The 19,283-nt window shown below is 37.9% G+C and overlaps 3 protein-coding genes across 18 annotated transcripts in view; 1 reads left to right on the top strand and 2 right to left on the bottom strand.

The window, feature by feature from the left end:
• The window catches only part of sypl2a (synaptophysin-like 2a), a 36,502-nt gene extending 32,094 nt beyond the window's left edge, over positions 1-4,408 (bottom strand). The window contains exons 1-2 of the mRNA XM_061874547.1: positions 4,229-4,408; positions 3,929-4,003 (exon numbers count right to left, since the gene is read on the bottom strand). Coding sequence (XP_061730531.1) covers positions 3,929-4,003; positions 4,229-4,243 — 90 coding nt within the window. The 5' untranslated portion in view covers positions 4,244-4,408. The remainder of the gene's footprint in view (positions 1-3,928; positions 4,004-4,228) is intronic.
• LOC133535094 (calcium/calmodulin-dependent protein kinase type 1D-like) overlaps positions 1-19,283 on the bottom strand; it is a 510,841-nt gene that overhangs the window by 148,451 nt on the left and 343,107 nt on the right. The window lies entirely within an intron of this gene.
• Positions 5,359-19,059, top strand: zc3h11a (zinc finger CCCH-type containing 11A). 16 transcript variants are annotated; one of them, XM_061874532.1, is made up of 18 exons: positions 5,359-5,466; positions 5,798-5,859; positions 6,834-7,361; positions 7,489-7,626; positions 8,989-9,108; positions 11,336-11,459; positions 11,535-11,717; positions 11,836-11,892; positions 11,966-12,139; positions 12,745-12,822; positions 12,893-12,991; positions 13,111-13,173; positions 13,325-13,786; positions 15,185-15,261; positions 15,332-15,788; positions 15,861-16,027; positions 17,948-18,108; positions 18,188-19,059. In XM_061874532.1, the coding sequence occupies exons 4-18, from the start codon at positions 7,573-7,575 to the stop codon at positions 18,381-18,383; spliced, it is 2,472 nt and encodes an 823-aa protein (XP_061730516.1). In that variant the 5' UTR covers positions 5,359-5,466; positions 5,798-5,859; positions 6,834-7,361; positions 7,489-7,572; the 3' UTR covers positions 18,384-19,059. The 16 variants fall into 16 exon arrangements, with proteins under 16 accessions (XP_061730516.1, XP_061730519.1, XP_061730523.1 ...); XM_061874535.1 differs by having other exon boundaries at positions 6,869-7,361; XM_061874539.1 differs by having other exon boundaries at positions 7,274-7,361.

The following is a 19,283-nucleotide window of genomic DNA, read 5'->3' on the forward strand; positions in this document are numbered from 1 at the left end:
TGTAAGCTAAAACCCTTCACAGAGCACTGTTGCAAAGACATAGCACAACCATCTGCATCAGAAATATAATACACTTCCAATATTAGCCATGGCCAGCCCATTCCTCATGCCTTAAGTTTTTTTTTATCTACAGAATCTTTGCAGATTACTCATTAGCCTACACTGACTGACTGCTTTCCTCGCCCAGTTCAACCAAGTCCTTCAAGCAATCTTGGTGTAAATGCACCAAATTCTGAGTACATTCTACAATTTAGAGCATGGCATACAAACCAACAACAGTGGTATAAGAATCTGTAACAGTTGACACAACTCCAATGTTTCCCATACACGGACTGACTACACATAAATTTGGAACACTATAAATAGATTCAGCCAATACCAGTTCCCTCTCGCTCGTAAACACATTACAAAAAGGTACTGTCGGTGAATGTAGCTTGTCGCTAAAAGTTGGCATCCTGCTTTTTAACGCACATAAGCACATGGTCTGCCAGACAATATGAAGAGGTAGCAGGAGTGATCTGTGTTGCCAACTTAGCTTGAGTCGCCGCATTCCTCTCAAAACTCCCTTTTCCAAAAAGCTAGCAAAAAACTGATTAACTTTTCCTGGTCTTGTTGGATAATTTTTAAGGCTGGAAAGCATGTTACGCTCTTCTTAAAGAGCAACAGGTGCTACTGTGGAAACCCTCTCACATCCCAAAGCACTGACGGGGGATTATTGTTTGTGAAATAAATAAAAGAATCAACAAAAAGAATAAAGTTAGTTTGAAATTCTCAACATATTTATCTTATCTATTGTTTTGTTTTTTTCCCTCTCTCCTAAAATCTCCCAACATTGTGAATTAACCATTACATGCACATGTGTCATGGCCAATACTGCAAATGAAGAGGATAATAACATCGTCAAGCACTACCAACCCATCCATCCATCCATCCATCCATTTTCTACCGCTTATTCCCTTTCGGGGTCGCGGGGGGCGCTGGCGCCTATCTCAGCTACAATCGAGGCTTCACGGTGGCAGAGGGGTTAGTGCGTCTGCCTCACAATACAAAGGTCCTGCAGTCCTGGGTTCAAATCCAGGCTCGGGATCTTTCTGTGTGGAGTTTGCATGTTTTCCCCGTGAATGCGTGGGTTCCCTCCGGGTACTCCGGCTTCCTCCCACTACCAACCCACCACCACAAATACATTACAGTTTTGTGGGTATCACTGTAATCCCAGCAACCACCTGTCACAAGCAGGCTTGACTACAATTTTGCAAGTCTATTGTCTTCTGTAGTCTTGCTCAATGTAACACTAGAAGGTTTTAAAAATAACTTTTTTACTCTTGGACATTGATTCTCCAACTGTGTTTCGGGTCACACTAGTGGTATGCGGATTCTATCTAGTGGTATGCCAAATAATCACTTAGTTAATCATTGTAATGTAACAGTTGTATATTCCTACATTTAAACACAGTGTTAAAATCCATCCATCCCTCCATCCATCCATTCAATCAATCAATGTTTATTTATACAGCCCTAAATCACAAGTGTCTCAAAGGGTTGCACAAGCCACAACATCATCCTCGGTTTGGGGGGGGGGCACCTGTCTCCGCTGCATTTGGGCAGTAGGCGGGGTACACCCTGGACAAGTTGCCACCTCATCGCAGGGTCAACACAGATAGACAGACAACATTCATACACTATGGCCAATGTAGTGTTGCCAATCAACCAATATACTTGCTCAATAAAACCTCTGCCTTGTTTTTTTAATGAATACTTAGGTCTACCTGCGATGAGGCGGCGACTTCTCCAGGGTGTACCCCGCCTTCCGCCCGATTGTAGCTGAGATAGGCGCCACCCCCCCTCCCCCCTGACCCCAAAAGGGAATAAGCGGTAGAAAATGGATGGACATAGGTCTACTATGACACTATGCTTTAATGTTGGTCATTATGGTGGTACTTGGAGAGCCAAGTGTTTTCTAAGGTAGTACTTGGTTAAAAAAAAGTTGGAGAGCCACTGATTTAGGAGACTTAGAGGAACACAGCTAAATTAATAAAAAGGAGCGGAACCACAAATTGCCTGAATTATACCGTTACAATAATATTGATTTTTTTCAATACGCAGTAGTAAATGGGTTATGCTTTTCTACCTTTTTAAGGAACTCAAAGCGCTTTGACACTATTTCAACATTCACCCATTCACACACTGATGGCGGGAGCTGCCATGCAAGGGGCTGACCAGGACCCATCAGGAGCAAGGGTGAAGTGTCCTGCTCAAGGACACAACCGACGTGACTAGGATGGTAGAAGGTGGGGATTGAACCAGGAACCCTCAGGTTGTTGGAACAGCCACTCTCCCAACTGCACCACGCCGTCCTCCAACCAAAGTCAGAGTTTGGATCGAATAAGCTCAACTTCTTTCTACTCTTTTGGGTAATGTTAAACCATCCATCCATCCATTTTCTACCGCTTATTCCCTTTGGCGCTGGTGCCTATCTCAGCTACAATCGGGCGGAAGGAGGTGTACATCCTGGACAAGTCGCCACCTCATCGCAGGGTGTAATGTTGAACTATTTAAGTGCAAGTATGCTTGTGACTTTTAATAAACTCTAACTCAGGGGTCACTAACCTTTTTGAAACCAAGAGCTACTTCTTGGGTACTGATTAATGCGAAGGGCTACCAGTTTGATACACACTTAAATAAATAGCCAGAAATAGCCAATTTGCTCAATTTACCTTTAACTCTGTTATTGTTAATAATCAATGATATTTATCTTTGTGGAAACACTGATCATCTTAATGATTTCTCACAATAAATATATATTTTTGATGACATGTTTTAAATAGGTTAAAATCCAATCTGCACTTTGTTAGAATATAAAACAAAATGGACCAAGCTATATTTCTAACAAAGACAAATCATTATTTCTTCTAGATTTTCCAGAACAAAAATTGTAAATTAAATTCAAAAGACTTTGAAATAAGATTTAAATTTGATTCTACAGATTTTCTAGATTTGCCAGAATATTTTTTTTAAAATTTTAATCATAATAAGTTTGAAGAAATATTTCACAAATATTCTTCGTCGAAAAAACAGGAGCTAAAATGAATAATTAAATTAAAATATATTTATTATTCTTTGCAATAAAAAAATAAATTTACTTGAACATTGATTTAAATTGTCAGGAAAGAAGAGGAAGGAATTTAAAAGGTAAAAAGGTATCTGTTTAAAAATCCTAAAATCATTTTTAAGGTTGTATTGTTTCTCTAAAATTGTCTTTCTGAAAGTTATAAGAAGCAAAGTAAAAAAGTAAATGAATTTATTAAACAAGTGAAGACCAAGTCTTTAAAATATTTTCTTGGATTTTCAAATTCTATTTGAGTTTTGTCCCTCTTAGAATGAAAAATGTTGAGCAAAGCGAGACCAGTTTGCTAGTAAATAAATACAATTTAAAAAATAGAGGCAGCTCACTGGTAAGTGCTGCTATTTGAGCTATTTTTAGAACAGGCCAGCGGTGTACTCATCTGGTCCTTAAGGGCTACCTGGTGCCCGCGGGCACCGCGTTGGTGACCCCTGCTCTAACTGATTTTTTTATGATTAAGAATCAAGACGGGGAACTTGTTTCAAAAGTACCATCCATCCATTTTTCTACCGCTTATTCCCTTTGGGGTCGCGGGGGGCGCTCGTGCCTATCTCAGCTACAATCGGGCGGAAGCCGGCGTACCCCCTGGACAAGTCGCCACCTCATCGCAGGGCCAAAAGTACCCATCCCATCAATTTTCTGCCGCTTATTCCCTTTGGGGTCGCGGGGGGAGCTGGTGCCTATATCAGCAACAATCGGGCTGAAGGCGGCGTACACCCTGGAAAGGTCGCCACCTCATCGCAGGGCCAAAAATACCATGAGCTCCAAATACATTGGAAAAAATTGAAATGTAAACATTTTGCATACCCATTCTAGCACACGAATGAATCCAAGTGGTTCTTTCAGTGGTCCCAGGTCCAGAGAAAATCCAGACACCACAGTCTAAGGACAATTGAGAGATTTTGAAAATGACATATAACAATGACACACAAGATCATCTTCCATAAAACCATATTGACTGAGAGCTCTGCTAAGTCGGCTTCAACACGTAACTCACCTGCACGATCCCTTAGCAGCTAGCTGTCCCTGCCTTGCTAGTCAAATCTTTCTCGAGAAACATGCTAAACTTCGACCGCTATCATGCAGGTAAACAGCAAACTCACCTACCTGTACAGTGTCCATTGAGATCAAAAGTTGCTACGTCGCAGTGGTCAAATATAAACTAATAATGATAGTTTCAATAATAACTGCTTTCAAAGACTGACAGGAGATTACTGCGAGAGACACTGAAGCCAGTTGACAACTGAAACTACTGCAACAGCTGTCAGCAGCCGGATACTGAAACACACGTAATATCCGGTTTACACTTTTCAAAATAAAAAGATAATCCACCCTTATAAAGACGTCAACATGAAGTGGCCATCCATCCATCCATTTCTACCGCTTATTCCCTTTTGGAGTCGCGGGGGGCGCTGGCGCCTGTCTCAGCTACAATCGGGCGGAAGGCAAAGTACAATAAATGCGTTTCATCTTCGTGACATTTATTTAAACTAGTTGCACTGCAAATCATTCCGTAGCCCTGGATCTATATATTTCAATACAAAATGTGTTGTAAACATTAATTTAATGTTAATCATTTAAATTCTTTGTCATTCTTCGTTTTTCCTATGAATGAATTTTTAGGCGTAATTAATTGCTGCAGCTACATAGATTTGTCTCCGTTTTTAGACGTCAATTCTCGTAAATTTTCTATGAACTAATATCCGTGCATGCGTGCACACCCTCACTCTTACTATGGTTTTCGTTTTTGTCATCTTTATTTTTTTATTTATCTCCTTCATTGATGTGCATCTTTGATCGATAGACAATTATACCTCAATTATACAATTTTACATTTACACACCAATGTCTGAGAAGGAGTAGGATGAATAACAATATTATATTTTCATGCCCCCTTCAACATAATACGTACAATCTTATTTAATGGATATCATACAAACCAACAAATACATCCAAATTGAATGAAAACTAACAAAAAAAACCCACAGGAAACTGAAAAAAATATATATAATATACACCTCACGGAATGATACAAAACAAATACAAAACCAGACAAAAAAATAAGTAAAATAATAAAATAAAAAAAACATTTTTCAATAACATTGTCATATAAAACATTACACACACAACAAAACAAATGTTACTCAAGAATACAGTATGTATTTCAAATTGCTAGATCTAGATGCATGTACTCATCGGGTCTTCCGGTAAAACTGTTAAATAAAGTTGTTTTTTTTTTTTTTTGACCAGCAAAACACCACAGTCGCCATTTTGACTGAGACCGATCGCGGCGGTAACAACTGTGCTCACTCTTACCCAGAAACCCTTTTTCAAACTGGAAACTGGTAATTCACGCTATTTTCTTTCTTTAATGTTTGGTGGTTTGTAGTGTAAATTTGCATTTGGGTGCCGTTGTTTGCGTAAATGTACGATATATAAAAAGTCCAGGTGGTAAGAAATCGTGTACGTAACGTAGGCCTCTGTTTCAGATATTCTAAACCTCTCCTAACCTTTTCAACTGTATACTATGCATTGTGTTGGTCATATAGTGGGTACCAAACCAGGGTTTAAAAATACGTTTTGATTAGCTCATCTTGGTTACCTTTTATTTGTCTTTCCACTAATAATGATGGCTTTTAAACCGCGCCAAGATTCGCTTATGTGTTTTTTGTTTAGTTTTATGTTTCAACATACACGTCGCCATTAAAGTCTGCGTCTGGAAATAACCCAACAAGTAGGTAAGAATTACCCTTTTCTTCAATTGTTGTTAATGTGTTTCAGTAGCTTACCTTTTGGATATTAATGTTATTTTAGTCATTGCTTAGTCGATTCAAACTGCTCACCGACATTGAAGGTGAATTGTTCTGCATGTTTAGATTTGTTTTTAAATGTGTCCACTTTATTTTGATTGATAATCATGTCCTATAAGATTGACGCTAAATTATTTTAAAAACTGTACTTTTGTAACTATATTCTGAGTTATTTCAATCAAATGTGTAATTGTGCCTAGATCAGTGGTTCTTAACCTGGGTTCAATCGAACCCTAGGGGTTCGGCGAGTCTGCCTCAGGGGTTCGATGGAGCCTTTGCCACCTAAAGACACCTCCGACTTATCGTGTAAATAAAAACTTCTCCCTATCAGCGTATTATGGATACCCCCAATCAATGTTCCCTCTAATTTTCCATCCGATTTGCTGGTTGTTTGATTGATCGATTGAAACTTTTACTGGCAAATTGCAAAGGAAGAGAATACATTATAAGAAACAGTACAGTTTACACAGTACAGTACATATTCCGTACAATTGACCACTAAATGGTAAAACCCAAATAAGTTTTTCAACTTGTTTAAGTCGGGGTCCATGTTAATCAATTCATAGTAATGTGTGTAATTTGTTGTGAATTCATGCACTGTGTTGGTTTTGTTCTTTAAACAAGGTGATGTTCATGCACGGTTCATTTTGTGCATCAGTAAAAAAAACATATGACTTTTTCTTGAATTTGAAAAAAAAAAACATTTTATTTTTCACTAAAGAAGGGTTCGGGGAATGCGCATATGAAACGGGTGGGGTTCAGTACCTCCAACAAGGTTAAGAACCACTGACCTAGATACTACAATGCTAGATGAGGTGGGGATTTATAACAGGAATTACATTTTCATAATGTTGTACCATATATTTACTTTAATCAATTTGTGCAATAACAACCACTTTCAGTCCCATGGGGAGTGTTTTTTTATTGATTTTTGTAGGTTTAAATCCATCCTCTGGCCCTTTGCTGGGATCCCTGGATACGGATAGCGTACCTGTCTTTGAGAATACATGAGCAGAAGACATGTTTTTCCTGTCAGCTTTGGGTGTCAACAGCTGTAAATACCCATGTTCCCTCTATCGCCAATCAAATGTTTCCAAGTGTCAAAAATTCAAGCTGGCCCAAGAAGATTTGTTTTTTTTCCACCCACCACTTGCACCTTTTTTGAAACCTGAGTTTTAGTCTTCCCCCCCCCCCCCCCAAGCTGCAACCCCCCTTTTTAATTAAAGATAAATAGATGAAGGAAAAGGACTTGAACACACCATCAGTAATGTTAAGCAGTCTGACAGAGATAAGGGCTCTGGGCGACCCACCTTCCCATTTTCCTCTTATCTCATGGATCAAGTGTTCCTCCAGGACTTCATACTGAAACAAGAATACCCCATCATCAACCTACCAAAGAGGAAGAAAGTGTACACCTATTGCCACCTCAGGTGACTTATATTATAGCAGAGCAACACAAGACAAATAACTTTACATTTCCTGTAATGTCTTTCTAAGTCTTGACATTAGCTTTAAAGGTGACCCATGCTGTTCAACGAACATACCTCTTGATTGCAGGTTGTCCTGTTGGCCAAAAAGACGACCAGGAATCCAAAATTCTTAACCTAATAGACACCAACCAAGACCCACACCAGCCTCACTATGACTAACCATGGAGACGACTGCTATTTCTTTTACTATTCTACCTGCACCAAAGTAAGTAATGTATGTGATTGAACTGAGTCAACCCTTGAGAGTTTACTGCACATTTTAAGCACAGCAATATTAAACAATAGGAATTATTTTAAACAATAAGAATTATTTATCCCAAAACAGGGAATTTGTGTGGGTGCAGTGCAGATTCTAAAAGTTCACAGAAAGTAAAAACTAGGTCTGTCAAAGTTAAAACAATAATAAATCAGCCCTTGAATGTAAACACTGGTGAGTAAATTGATACAAATATCGACAGTAACGATACCAAGTAGTACAGTATCAGGTTGACGCCACAGTGGTTGGGCTGAGGTTTTTTACCATCAACAAATATTTTGTCATTTTCTTGTTACACACTCAGGAAACAAGTCCCTGAACATAGGAGTAGTTTAGGGGGGAAAGTAAATGATTTAAATCAGAACCAATAGTAGGAAATAATACAAATAGGTAATTGATATTGTTACACCACCATCTTGTGTTTTTGTCTTATAATTGTGATCCAAAATGGAATCATTCAACGATCTTGAAAGTTGTAAGTATCAGTATCAACAATGATATCATCAGTGCTGCCCCTGTAACTAACTAACTACTTGGTATTGGATAAATAGACACATTTGTAGAATCAACCAAAATTAGTATAGATTATCCAAACAGAAGAATGTGCTTATTACATTTTAACAGAGATGTAGATATAACCTGTAGGTAGAACCATGTTATAACACAAAATATCCCAGCCGTTAACAGTAAATTAACGAGTAGATTAATATAGCTTTGAGTGAAAAATACTATCGGAATTGATGCAATATGTCCCTAGTGTGTGAATGTGAGTGTGAATGTTGTCACTCTATCTGTGTTCCGCCCAAGTGTAGCTGGGAAATACTCCAGCACCACCGCTATTCCGAGAGGGACAAGCAGTAAAAATTAATGGATGGATGTTACTGCATATGTCAACAGCCAAATTAGGAGCGTCTGCAATCTGTTTTGAAATGTTTGTATTATCATTTAAATATACCAAATAATATATTGTGATATATCGTTATCGCAGGAGGCTGTATATGTATATCCCCATAAAAATCCTAGGCTTTATTGCCCACCTTGAGAGCCAACACACCGTTAAATAAACAAACAAAAAAAAACACTGCTAGAAACCATATTGACAGATAACAGAATTGTTCATCAGCAGTCACAGATTTGTTGTTGTGATGGCTCTCTAATGAGCAGTTAAAAAAGAATTTGGCTATATTCAAGTCAATTTTATTTTAAGATATAAAAATTAACATTTTATACAAAATGTGCTGATGTCAAAGTCATTAATTACGTACAAAACAACCTTTTGTGGAATTATGACATTTAAATATTGCCCTGCAGGGAGATGACTGCCCTTTCAGGCACTGTGATGCAGCGATGGGCAACGAAACGGTCTGCAATCTTTGGCAGGAGGGACGTTGCTTCCGAAACGTCTGCAAATTTCGCCATATGGAAATCACAGTAAGAAACAGATTCAAACATAAACATAACTCCTGTAAGCTTTGCACACTCACTCATATGGTATCAAGTTAGTAAAGGGAAACTGTACTCTTTTGGGGGAATTTTGCCCATCGTTCAAAATCATTATGAAAGACAAGACAACAGATGTATCTTTTTCAAATGTATTCTAAGTAGTAAATAAATGCGATCAAAAGTCTGTTTACAATAGAGCCTATGGGAGCCGTTCTGTTCTGCCTATATAACTCTTAAAAACATCCAAAAACCTCCATTAAGGTTTTATATATCTGATGTAAGTATGTAGTAACAGGCACATTTATGATAACATTTAATATTTCTGTATTTTATCAATTTTAAGCATTTGCAGCATATTATTCTAATAAATGCATCACAACGTTAGAAGACAATGAGAGCCAACAAACAAAATAAAACATCACTTACTGTACAAGTTATGCTGTCATTCTAGGATGTTTTTATATATATTTACGTTTAGGTGAGGAATGACAAATAATCTTTGCAAAGAAAGGTGGAGTGGAACCAAGTGTCATTTTGTGTCGTTATCGCCATTGCCGGGTCTAAATTAGCTGTCAAAGTGTACTAATTTGTCTGAATACATCCTCCTTCTTCTGCTATCCAGGTGAGTGGCATGGTTTATGATTTAGAATAAAGTTTGACAGGCAAGGAAAAGAGGCAGCAGCTCATCCATCGATCACATCAACATTAATAATTATAGTAATAATAATAATTGATTAGATTTATATCGCGCTTTTCTATTGTTAGATACTCTAAGCGTTCACAGAGAAGTTAGAACACATCATTCATTCACACCTGGTGGTGGTAAGCTACATCAGTAGCCACAGCTGCCCTGGGGTAGCTGCCAGTTTGCGCCTACGGCCCCTACGACCACCACCAATCATTCATTCATCATCCATTCATTCACCAGTGTGAGCGGCACCTGGGGCAAGGGTGAAGTGTCCTGCCAAAGGACACAACGGCAGCGATTTGGATGTCAATAGGTGGGAAGCGAACCTGCAACCCTCAGGTTTTTGGCACGACCGCTCTACCCACTACGGCATGCCGCCGAGCATTGGAACACAAGCTCTTGATCACAGCGCAACTAAAAATAGTTTGTCTCCGTTAGCACTTATAATAAAAATATCACTGATACTTGGTTAATGTTCAAGTCACGAAATGTAAATTTATTATTTTGTTAGTGGTTTTTGGATTGTTATATATTGATTGAATAATAACAAAATATGAATGTAATCTCATAAATTGTGGAAAAAAATACAACAATGCAATATTTACTGTTGACAGCTAGATTTTTTGTGGTTATGTTCCATAAATCCCTGCGGTGAGGGGCGACTTGTCCAGGGTGTACGCCCCCTTCCGCCCGATTGTAGCTGACATAGGCACCAACGGCCCCCGCGACTCCAAAGGGAATAAGCGGTAGAAATGGATGGATGGATGTTCCATAAACATTGATGTTTAATATTTGTTTATTTGTGAAGAAATGTTTAGAATTAAGTTCATTAATCCAGATGGATCTCTATTACAATCCCCAAAGAGGACACTTTAAGTTTCTATGTGTAGAAATCTTAATTTATAATTTAATCACTTGTTTATTTTTCAACAAGTTTTAGTTATTTTTATATCTTTTTTTCCAAATAGTTCAAGATTGACCACTACAAATGAGCAATATTTTGCACTGTTATACAATTTAATAAATCAGAAACTGGTGACATAGTGCTGTATTTTACTTCTTCATCTCTTTTTTTCAAACAAAAATGCTTTGCTCGGATTTGGGGGTACTTGAATTAAAAACATTTTCACAGGGGGTACATCACTGAAAAAAGGTTGAGAACCACTGGTTTAGAGGACCTCCCATTGGCTCTCCTGTAAACTGACTTTATTTACATTTGTTTATGAGTTAGAATGCATTTTTTTTAAATGCACCAGTTGTCATGTCTTTCATAATGATTGTGAACGATGGGCAAAATTTAAAAAAAGACCAGTTCCCCTTTAATTGAACGTGCATCAAACATCTATTGACTAATTTTCATTTAGTGCCATGACGCAAAATTCAGTGTTCGTTTGTGGATTATTAAAACATACCTTTTGGTTAGGTAACTGGGGAAAAAAGTTCACTAAATGTGAAGTTTCTGCAAGGAGACTGTTGAAGACATGTATGTATAATATTACATGTTCCAAATGTCTTTCATCCAAACAGAAAAAGCGTAAGGAAATACCGTGTTATTGGGAAAAACATCCAGCGGGCTGCCAGAAACCTCACTGCGCTTTCTTCCATGAAAAGCCGCGCTATGTTGTTGGTGTAGTCATTCCACCTGACATAAGTGAGTGGATATACACATTTTTTATCTTTGCACTGCATCCCTGAAAGTCACTAATACTGAGTCAAATGATCCCAGGTCACAGTGAGATTGAGGAACAACCGCATGAAGAGCCACCACCCCTACCAGCCACTCCTCTTCCCACTGCGGCTAATCTCCAGTTGAGAGGAGTCATGAAAACCGAAAGCCAAGAACCAGTTCCCAGCCCCACCCATCCCCCAGTGGTGATTAATCCAGCCGATGATGACGAGGATGAAGACGGTAAACTCTGTTTGACTTGGACCGTGTTTCAGTGCAGTGTACTTCAGCTAGGCCATTGTAAGAGAGGAAATACTGTTTATGTAACTTTTTCATGTGTCCTGACTACTGATGTTTCCAGACCAATTCTCAGAAGAGGGAGACGGTGTCCCATCCCCAAGGAAGCGGCCTAAGTCTGGTGAGTGGTGACTGTAAGTCCCCCTTTTGGAATGACTGTGATTGTAGCATTACATTATTTTGTTTTTTTTTAGTAGATGAATTGCACAACTTTGGAGTGAGCACATTGGAGGAGATACGGCTGAGAAGGGCCCTTAAAGCCAGCATGAATCGAACAATACCTCCCCTTCAGAGTGCTGATAGTCCTGTCAACGGCGAGAAGGAAAATATCCAAGCTTTTCGGGCCACCTTTAACACATCTAATGACGGTAAACATAAGCACAATCATTTTCTTACAAGTTCTTCAAATGCAAATATTGCAACCAGCTGGCACTAAGTGGTGTCATTTTTACTTTATAGTACATTATTTGCTATTTAAATTATAGTAAAGCCTTTTCAAAGCAGGTTGTTGGTTACAAAAGCTCTTCTTGGCTGCTGACACATGACTTATACGTGTGGCCATAAAATATATTGTTAATCAATATAATTTAAAAAATGAGGGTAACTCACAGCTATAATCCAAGTTTCACAATATTTACAATAGAAATTTACAAAGCAATTGAGAAGACCTAAAAATATACATTACTTAAAAAAAGGAAAACCAAAAATTTGTATAAGCAACAGTATCAAAAATAATACTCATATCAATTATAGTTATTTCACGTTTTTAATCCAAAAGTGTATTCTTGGAGAAAACAAATATATAATGTAAAATACAAAGTGTTTTATAACTTGCTAGAATGGACAAAGCTCAATGAATGGCCATTCACATAGGAAATGCATGACACTGTTAGAAAGGAAGAAAATTACTTGGATTATGTGGAGTTTCTATTGCTGAATTGTCAAACGAAATTCCATTGATTTATGTTCTCAGCAAAGCTGCTTTTTGAAGAAGGCTTCAGACGAAGAGGCAACATAGCTGACAGACTTGGGAAACAAATCCCCAGCACCTGTAAATATTGACAACATGGAAACGTGGTCATTATGCTAGTGCAGAATCTAATGACTTGTTCCGTGTCAAGGTGTGAAAGGTGGAGAGGTTGTTCCACTGAAAAACAGTCTAGCGGAGCGTTTGGGTCGATTTGTCAATGAAGAAGAGGCACAAATACCCTCTCCAAAAGGTAAGAATGTTTTAAGCAAACCAAGCTTATAAACTGGTGTGTATTGTTCACACTGGTGTTGGTTTTAAATAAGGCCTAATTTCTGTTTGAAATGTGAATTTGCTTATGTTTCTCATCAGCTATGAGGTCGATAAAGGAGAGACTCACATTACCTTCTGGACCCATTGCAGTCAGTCAAACAGGTAAAAATGTTAACACGTTTGACAACCGGTAGAAAATAAATGGATGTTTGTTTAAATAAACAAAAAAATACAAACAATGCACATTACATCGTTGTTTTTGCTTCTATATTGTTTGTCCTGTTATTTTTTTGTATTAACGCTTCTTTCTCAGCAGATGAGGGTAGCGCGGAATCAAAGAGCACAAGTCAGCAGATTCGTATTAAAACTCTGGAAGAAATAAGACTGGAAAAGGCAGCAAAGTCTCAGAGGCAGAACAACTGTCCTCCTGGAAATGCAGAAGGGATTAAAACCAAAACAGTCCCCACACAATCCTCCAAGGCTGTAAAAAGAGTCATTACTGTCGACAACAGCAAAAACGTTTGTGACACCCTCCACCCCAAGAAAAGAAAAGCAGCTCAGCAGCACTTAAAGCAAACAGCTGGGGGCGACAGAGTGTCGGAAGTAGCGGAACCCATATCTGCTGGCACAAAAACATGGGAAGTTAGAGTGAAGACCTTGGAGGAGCTGCGCAGGGAGAAGGCAACCCGAATTCAAGACCATCGAGTTAAGCGTTCAAATCTGGAGGAAGAGAAGAAGATGGCTTTGATGCCAAAAAACAACCTGGCTTCTCAGAGTAAGATCTTCTTTTCAATAGATGCACTACAGCTACAATTCCTAATAACACAGTATAATTTTGAACAGTCATCATATGATTAATGTATAATCAATACATAGTATTATTACTGTTGTACTAATGACAATTATTGTATAATATATATTTTATATTTGTATATTGTATGTACATAATTATATATATATATATATATATATAATTATTAGTGTGTGTATATATATATATATATATATATATATATATATATATATATATAATGAATAAGTATTCATGTATAATAATTATTTTTGTTATATATTTGTAAAAAATATATATAATTCATATATTATATATATGAATTAGGATTGGCAGATTTTCATGTGGTCAGATGAGTCCAAAATTTAAAAAAATTGGTAAAAACCCAACTTGTGTTTGGAGAAAGAAGTGTGGTGAGTTTCAACCTAGGTACACCAACCCCACTCTGAAGCATGGGGGTTGAAATATTTTGGGGCTTTTTTCTGCAACGGGGACAGGACGACTGATTCATGTTAAGGGAAAAATTAATTGGACCATGTTTTGTGAGATTTTGGGGGGAAACCTATCAGCAAGCGCATTGAAGATGAGACGTAGCTGGGTCTTCCAGCATGACAATGATCCCAAACACACTGCATAGGCAACAAAGGAGTGGTTCCGTAAGAAAACAATTCAACGTCCTGTAGTGGCCAAGCCAGTTCTCAGACCTCAACCCAGTTGAAAATCTGTGGAGGGAGTTTAACATCTATGTAGCCCTAAAACATCACTCTAGAGATCTGCATGGAATAATGGTCCAAACCTGGTGAAAACTTACAGGAAACAATGTTTGTCATCTGTCACTGCCAACAAAGGTTATATTACAAAATATTGAGTTGAACCTTTATTGACTAAATAATTACTTTCCAACATGATTTGCAAATACATTCTTAAAAATCCTACATTATGTCACTCAGTTGAAGTGGGGTAACTTGTATAATTTATGGCTGACTTAATACTTGCCCCTCCCCCACTGCGAGGTTATTTCAATGCCTCTCAATTATTTTCTGCTACACTCCCAGGAAGAAGAAACTATTTTCCCCTCACCCCTTTTTTTTGGACAGGCTTGAACCATTTGATATTGGAAAAATACAATTAAATAAGCTCTAGATAATAATAATCTCAAATTGAGAATGTGAGTATGAACGATTGTCTATATTAGCTGGCAACCAGTCGAGGGTGTGTCACGCCTCTTGCCCCAAATCAGCTGGGATAGACTCCAACAAGAAAATGGATGGATGAATTGATATTGATAATAATGAACATTAATGTATCATGTTTACTAGTTATAATAAACCTGAACGTGTCATATTTTATAGTAGTAAAATGAACATGAATGCTTCTCTGCAGGTGAAGACACGACAGACAAGAGTGTTGAAGTGAATAAGACAACATTAGGAGCTGCTGCAGAAGTAATAGCTGTGACTGTATGTTCATCCTTTGCGCTCTTTCATCTCTTTTAATTGTGCTGGTTTGAATTTGCCTGTGACTTTATAGACCCCCTCCAAAAACGATGTCAAGGTGAAAACCTTTGAGGAGATCATGCGAGAAAAACATCTCCGCAAGCAGGAAATGGCTAAGCAGGTTTCCAGCTGCCAGCAGGCCAACACTCCCTCTGACAGAGAGCCTGCACCCAAACCATTGGTGTGTCCCCTCAAAAAGAAGATTGTGACCAAAGTCAGTTATTCGCCACCACGTATGTCCACTTTGGATGCTGACAAGGTCCCACACATTCAGAACGTCCGCGTTGAAAAGTTGAAAACAGTCAAATCCAGAAACAACACGGGTGCGAGATCAGTCCCTGCGAGGCAAAGTACCACACCCCTTCAAGAAGACCCTCACTCACTAAGTCACAGCAGCTCCAACAACATCCAGGAAAACACCGCAGGTTTACCGATTCCAGATAGACTGCGGAGTCCAGCCCCCTATAAAACACACAACACCAACACTAAAGGTACCTTAGGACTTGCTCTACTTGCTATGACAAGGTTCATTGTGCATCAACAAAATGTTACTTGTTTTGCAGTGAGGCCTAAACTGAATGTGAAGCCATCTGTCATGCAGCCTTTACTGCATGTGCAAGCAGGCAAGAAAAGGAAGGCAGCAGAGCGCTCGGCTGTCGCTGCAGTTAAACCTCTTAACAGTGCATCTATACTTCTGGACCAATCACCGCAGCAGCCTGCAAGTTTGCAGGTCAGTTTCTCTCTTTTTTGTTGAATTTCAACTATTACAGTTCACATGACAAAGTTATTTGGCCTAAGTAAAAACATTGAATCATGTTTTTTTTCCCACCTTGTGCTAATACTGTCACATCCTTTTGTAAGGCTTTTCATAGTCAAATCAGACCAGTTACATTTTAAACATGTATGGATGTGACAATTAACATTAATGATAACCGTGGTATAACTCCCGACAATTGGTGTTACCGTTTTAGATTAAACAATATCTAAAAACCAAAATTGGTTCACTGCACTGATAAACTCACTGACTGGCGCTAGCTGAAATGTTAACATAAATACAAAAGACAATAATATTTTCCCCTAATAAGAAGCAATATGCCGCCAATCTAAACTTGTATAAACACATAACTGACTGAGCAAATATGGTATTCTATTGTGCACACTGAACATACAACATTGAACTACTTACCTACTCAGTGGCCTAGTGGTTAGAGTGTCTTCCCTTAAATCGGTAGGTCGTGAGTTCAAATCCCGGCTGAGTCATACCAAAGACTATAAAAATGGGACCCATTATCTCCCTGCTTGGCACTCAGCATTAATTTGGAATTGGGGGTTGAATCACCATAAATGATTCTCGGTGCGGCACCGCTGCAGCCCACTGCTCCCCTCACCTCCCAGGGGGTGATCAAAGGTGATGGGTTAAATGCAGAGAATAATTTCGCCACATCTAGTATGTGTGTGACAATTATTGGTACTTTTTAACTTTAACTTTATCTTTTAGCTTCAACTTTTAACTTTAAGTTGTGCTCTCTTAGCACAGGATGATTGTTCTATACTCAAGAGGTATATGACACAGAGGTGTTTTTACAGTGCATCCAAGGACTGAATAGAGTATGACGCCACAATGCCCATTAGAGCACGCGCTAAGTGAAGCATAAAAAACACATAACATACAAACTAGTGGGCTTTCTTACAGTGTGTATTTATTTTTGTTGTTTAAAAAAATAATTAAAAGATTTCAATGTAGAACTAATTTTGAACCCCTCAATAAGACATGTCCTTATCATTGCATCACTACAACATCGTCGATGGTCAATCAAATATGGCATTTTTTTTGTTTTTAAAGAGCTAAATTGTGATATCTAGTACACTGATTGGTCAGTATTTGTCCATGTCTCATGGATGTAACCCCAGCTGCTATTCGTGATTCTTATGTCATGGATATGGTTAGTGGTTGCAGTGTACATTTACAAGTATTACAGTACTTTCATTAAGGCATTTATTTTCAAATTTTAATTGAATACTCTAAATTGACTCAAATCCTGTTTTGTAAAGATGTGCACTGTGAAACGCACTCCATGATTCCCTTATAATTAGAAGAAATTGTTTTATTAATTTTTTGTTTTGTAGGTTAAAGTGTTTTGGATATTTCGCTCCTGAGTTAATGTTGCTAATAAAGATGAATTTATTATTATTTATAGGGTTTATAAAAAAAATCAATATCAAATGGTTTAAGCCTGTCAAAACATTTTCGTATTTTATATAAGATTAAGAATTTTTTGCATTTTCAGGCAAATTGATGCCTGAAATTATTAAAATAACTAAAATTCGAGATAAAAAAAATGTTGATAAAGCTATTTGTTGTGAGTTGAGCCTTTCAGTATATTTATTTACTTTTTTTTTGTTTTCTTTAATGTTAATAATGATACAATATTATGTTAATAATGATACAATATTATGCAGAGGTGTACTTATAACAATTTTATAGACAAATTTTACTATTTACAATCTTTGTGGAGGGCGAGGGGGGGGCAAAACATTGTTCTTCGTGGGGCGGGGGAGGGGGGCGGAGAATGTGAAAAATTTGTAACGCACAGCAGCTCTATTAATAACTGTTTGTGTGTTTGATCATGTGTTATGTTTTGCATCATAGGTGTCGTCAAACTCCAGCGAAGAAGTTGAGCTGTCGTCTCCGATGTCGTGTATTCTCAGCACCTTGTTGGAGTCCAGCTGCAGCTCCAGTGAGGATCAGCACAACATTCCTGCTGCAAAAGACAGTCTTGCTGCTACTACACAGACTCCTCCAGCCCACAGGTACAAATAACTAATAATAAGTACTAGCATTTGTGTTTACCTGCTTTTGAAGTTCTAACAAGCATCTGACGTCATGCAGCTCCGTGCCGAAGGCTGCGCCTCAAAGTAAGTCTCGTCGACAGAGCGTGGCCGCATCGCGCAATTCATTGTCGGCTGTGGATGAGTTTGAGGACCTCATCAATGAATTCACGGACGATCATCTGGAAGGAGACATGGACCCCGGCATTGGGGAGGACGATCTTCTGCAGGAACTGTCAGACATGATTGACAGCTGAGGGCTTTTGTCATGTAAATATCCTCCCTCTCAGTGCAACCAAGCCCAATGCTGGTTTTCTATTGGCCCTCAGCATATTGTAAAAAAAAAAAATAATACAAATAAATGAAATAAGACATACACAAAGCAAAGATGTCTTGTTCAGATAGTTTAGCATATTGTTCTGATGTCTTTAATACACCAATACAGCTTTAATATTCACTGCCATCCTAATGGGTATCATTTGATGAGAACGTTGTTTCTTTTATACGAACATAGTTTTTTTTTGGGCCATGCTGAACATTTTTAAACATTAGCCAGAGACAAATGTCATCCGAAAGTGTGTACTATGTATGCAATAGTAAAAGTAGTACAACAAAATGCTACAATTACTTTTGCTTTGGTTTTCTTAAACCTAAATTTCTTACGACTTTTTAGAAAACCTTCTTAAAAACCCTTGCTCTAATCATGACTTGATAAGTCGTCAGGTTTTTTTTACTTTAAACTCTTTGCTACAATTTTATTCAGTGGGTCTTATTTAAAAAGCACTTGGATGGATTACAGTACTGCAGAACATTTCAGCAAGGCAGTTGTTGTTTTTCATGCTTACACAAATATTGCTTTGAATTGTCTTAGTTTTCCACAAGCTCACTGTTTAAAGTGACCAAAGTATTGTAAATAAAGTATTTTAGCTTCCACTTTCATTTTGTACGTGTCTGTAGTGTATTTCACAACCAGTGGGATTCAATACTAGCACTTTTACTCTTTGAATTGCAACTACTTTCAAATAAACCCTGTGAGGTAGTAATTTCAATGAAACAAAGTTAGTATGTATCTTCAACAAAAACACAAAGGTAGTAGCTACTTTTGTTAAAAACAAAGGTAGTAGGTCTACTTTCAAGTAAACATAAATCTAGTAGGT

This window comes from Nerophis ophidion, linkage group LG16 (assembly GCF_033978795.1).
Source record: "Nerophis ophidion isolate RoL-2023_Sa linkage group LG16, RoL_Noph_v1.0, whole genome shotgun sequence".
In the NCBI taxonomy this organism is placed as follows: Eukaryota; Metazoa; Chordata; class Actinopteri; order Syngnathiformes; family Syngnathidae; genus Nerophis; species Nerophis ophidion.

Coding starts and splice junctions, on each gene's coding strand:
- zc3h11a (XM_061874532.1), top strand. CDS start 7,573: ATGACTAACCATGGAGACGACTGCTATTTCTTTTACTATTCTACCTGC. Junction 7,627..8,988: donor ACTATTCTACCTGCACCAAA/GTAAGTAATGTA, acceptor ATTGCCCTGCAG/GGAGATGACTGCCCTTTCAG. Junction 11,893..11,965: donor AAGGAAGCGGCCTAAGTCTG/GTGAGTGGTGAC, acceptor GTTTTTTTTTAG/TAGATGAATTGCACAACTTT.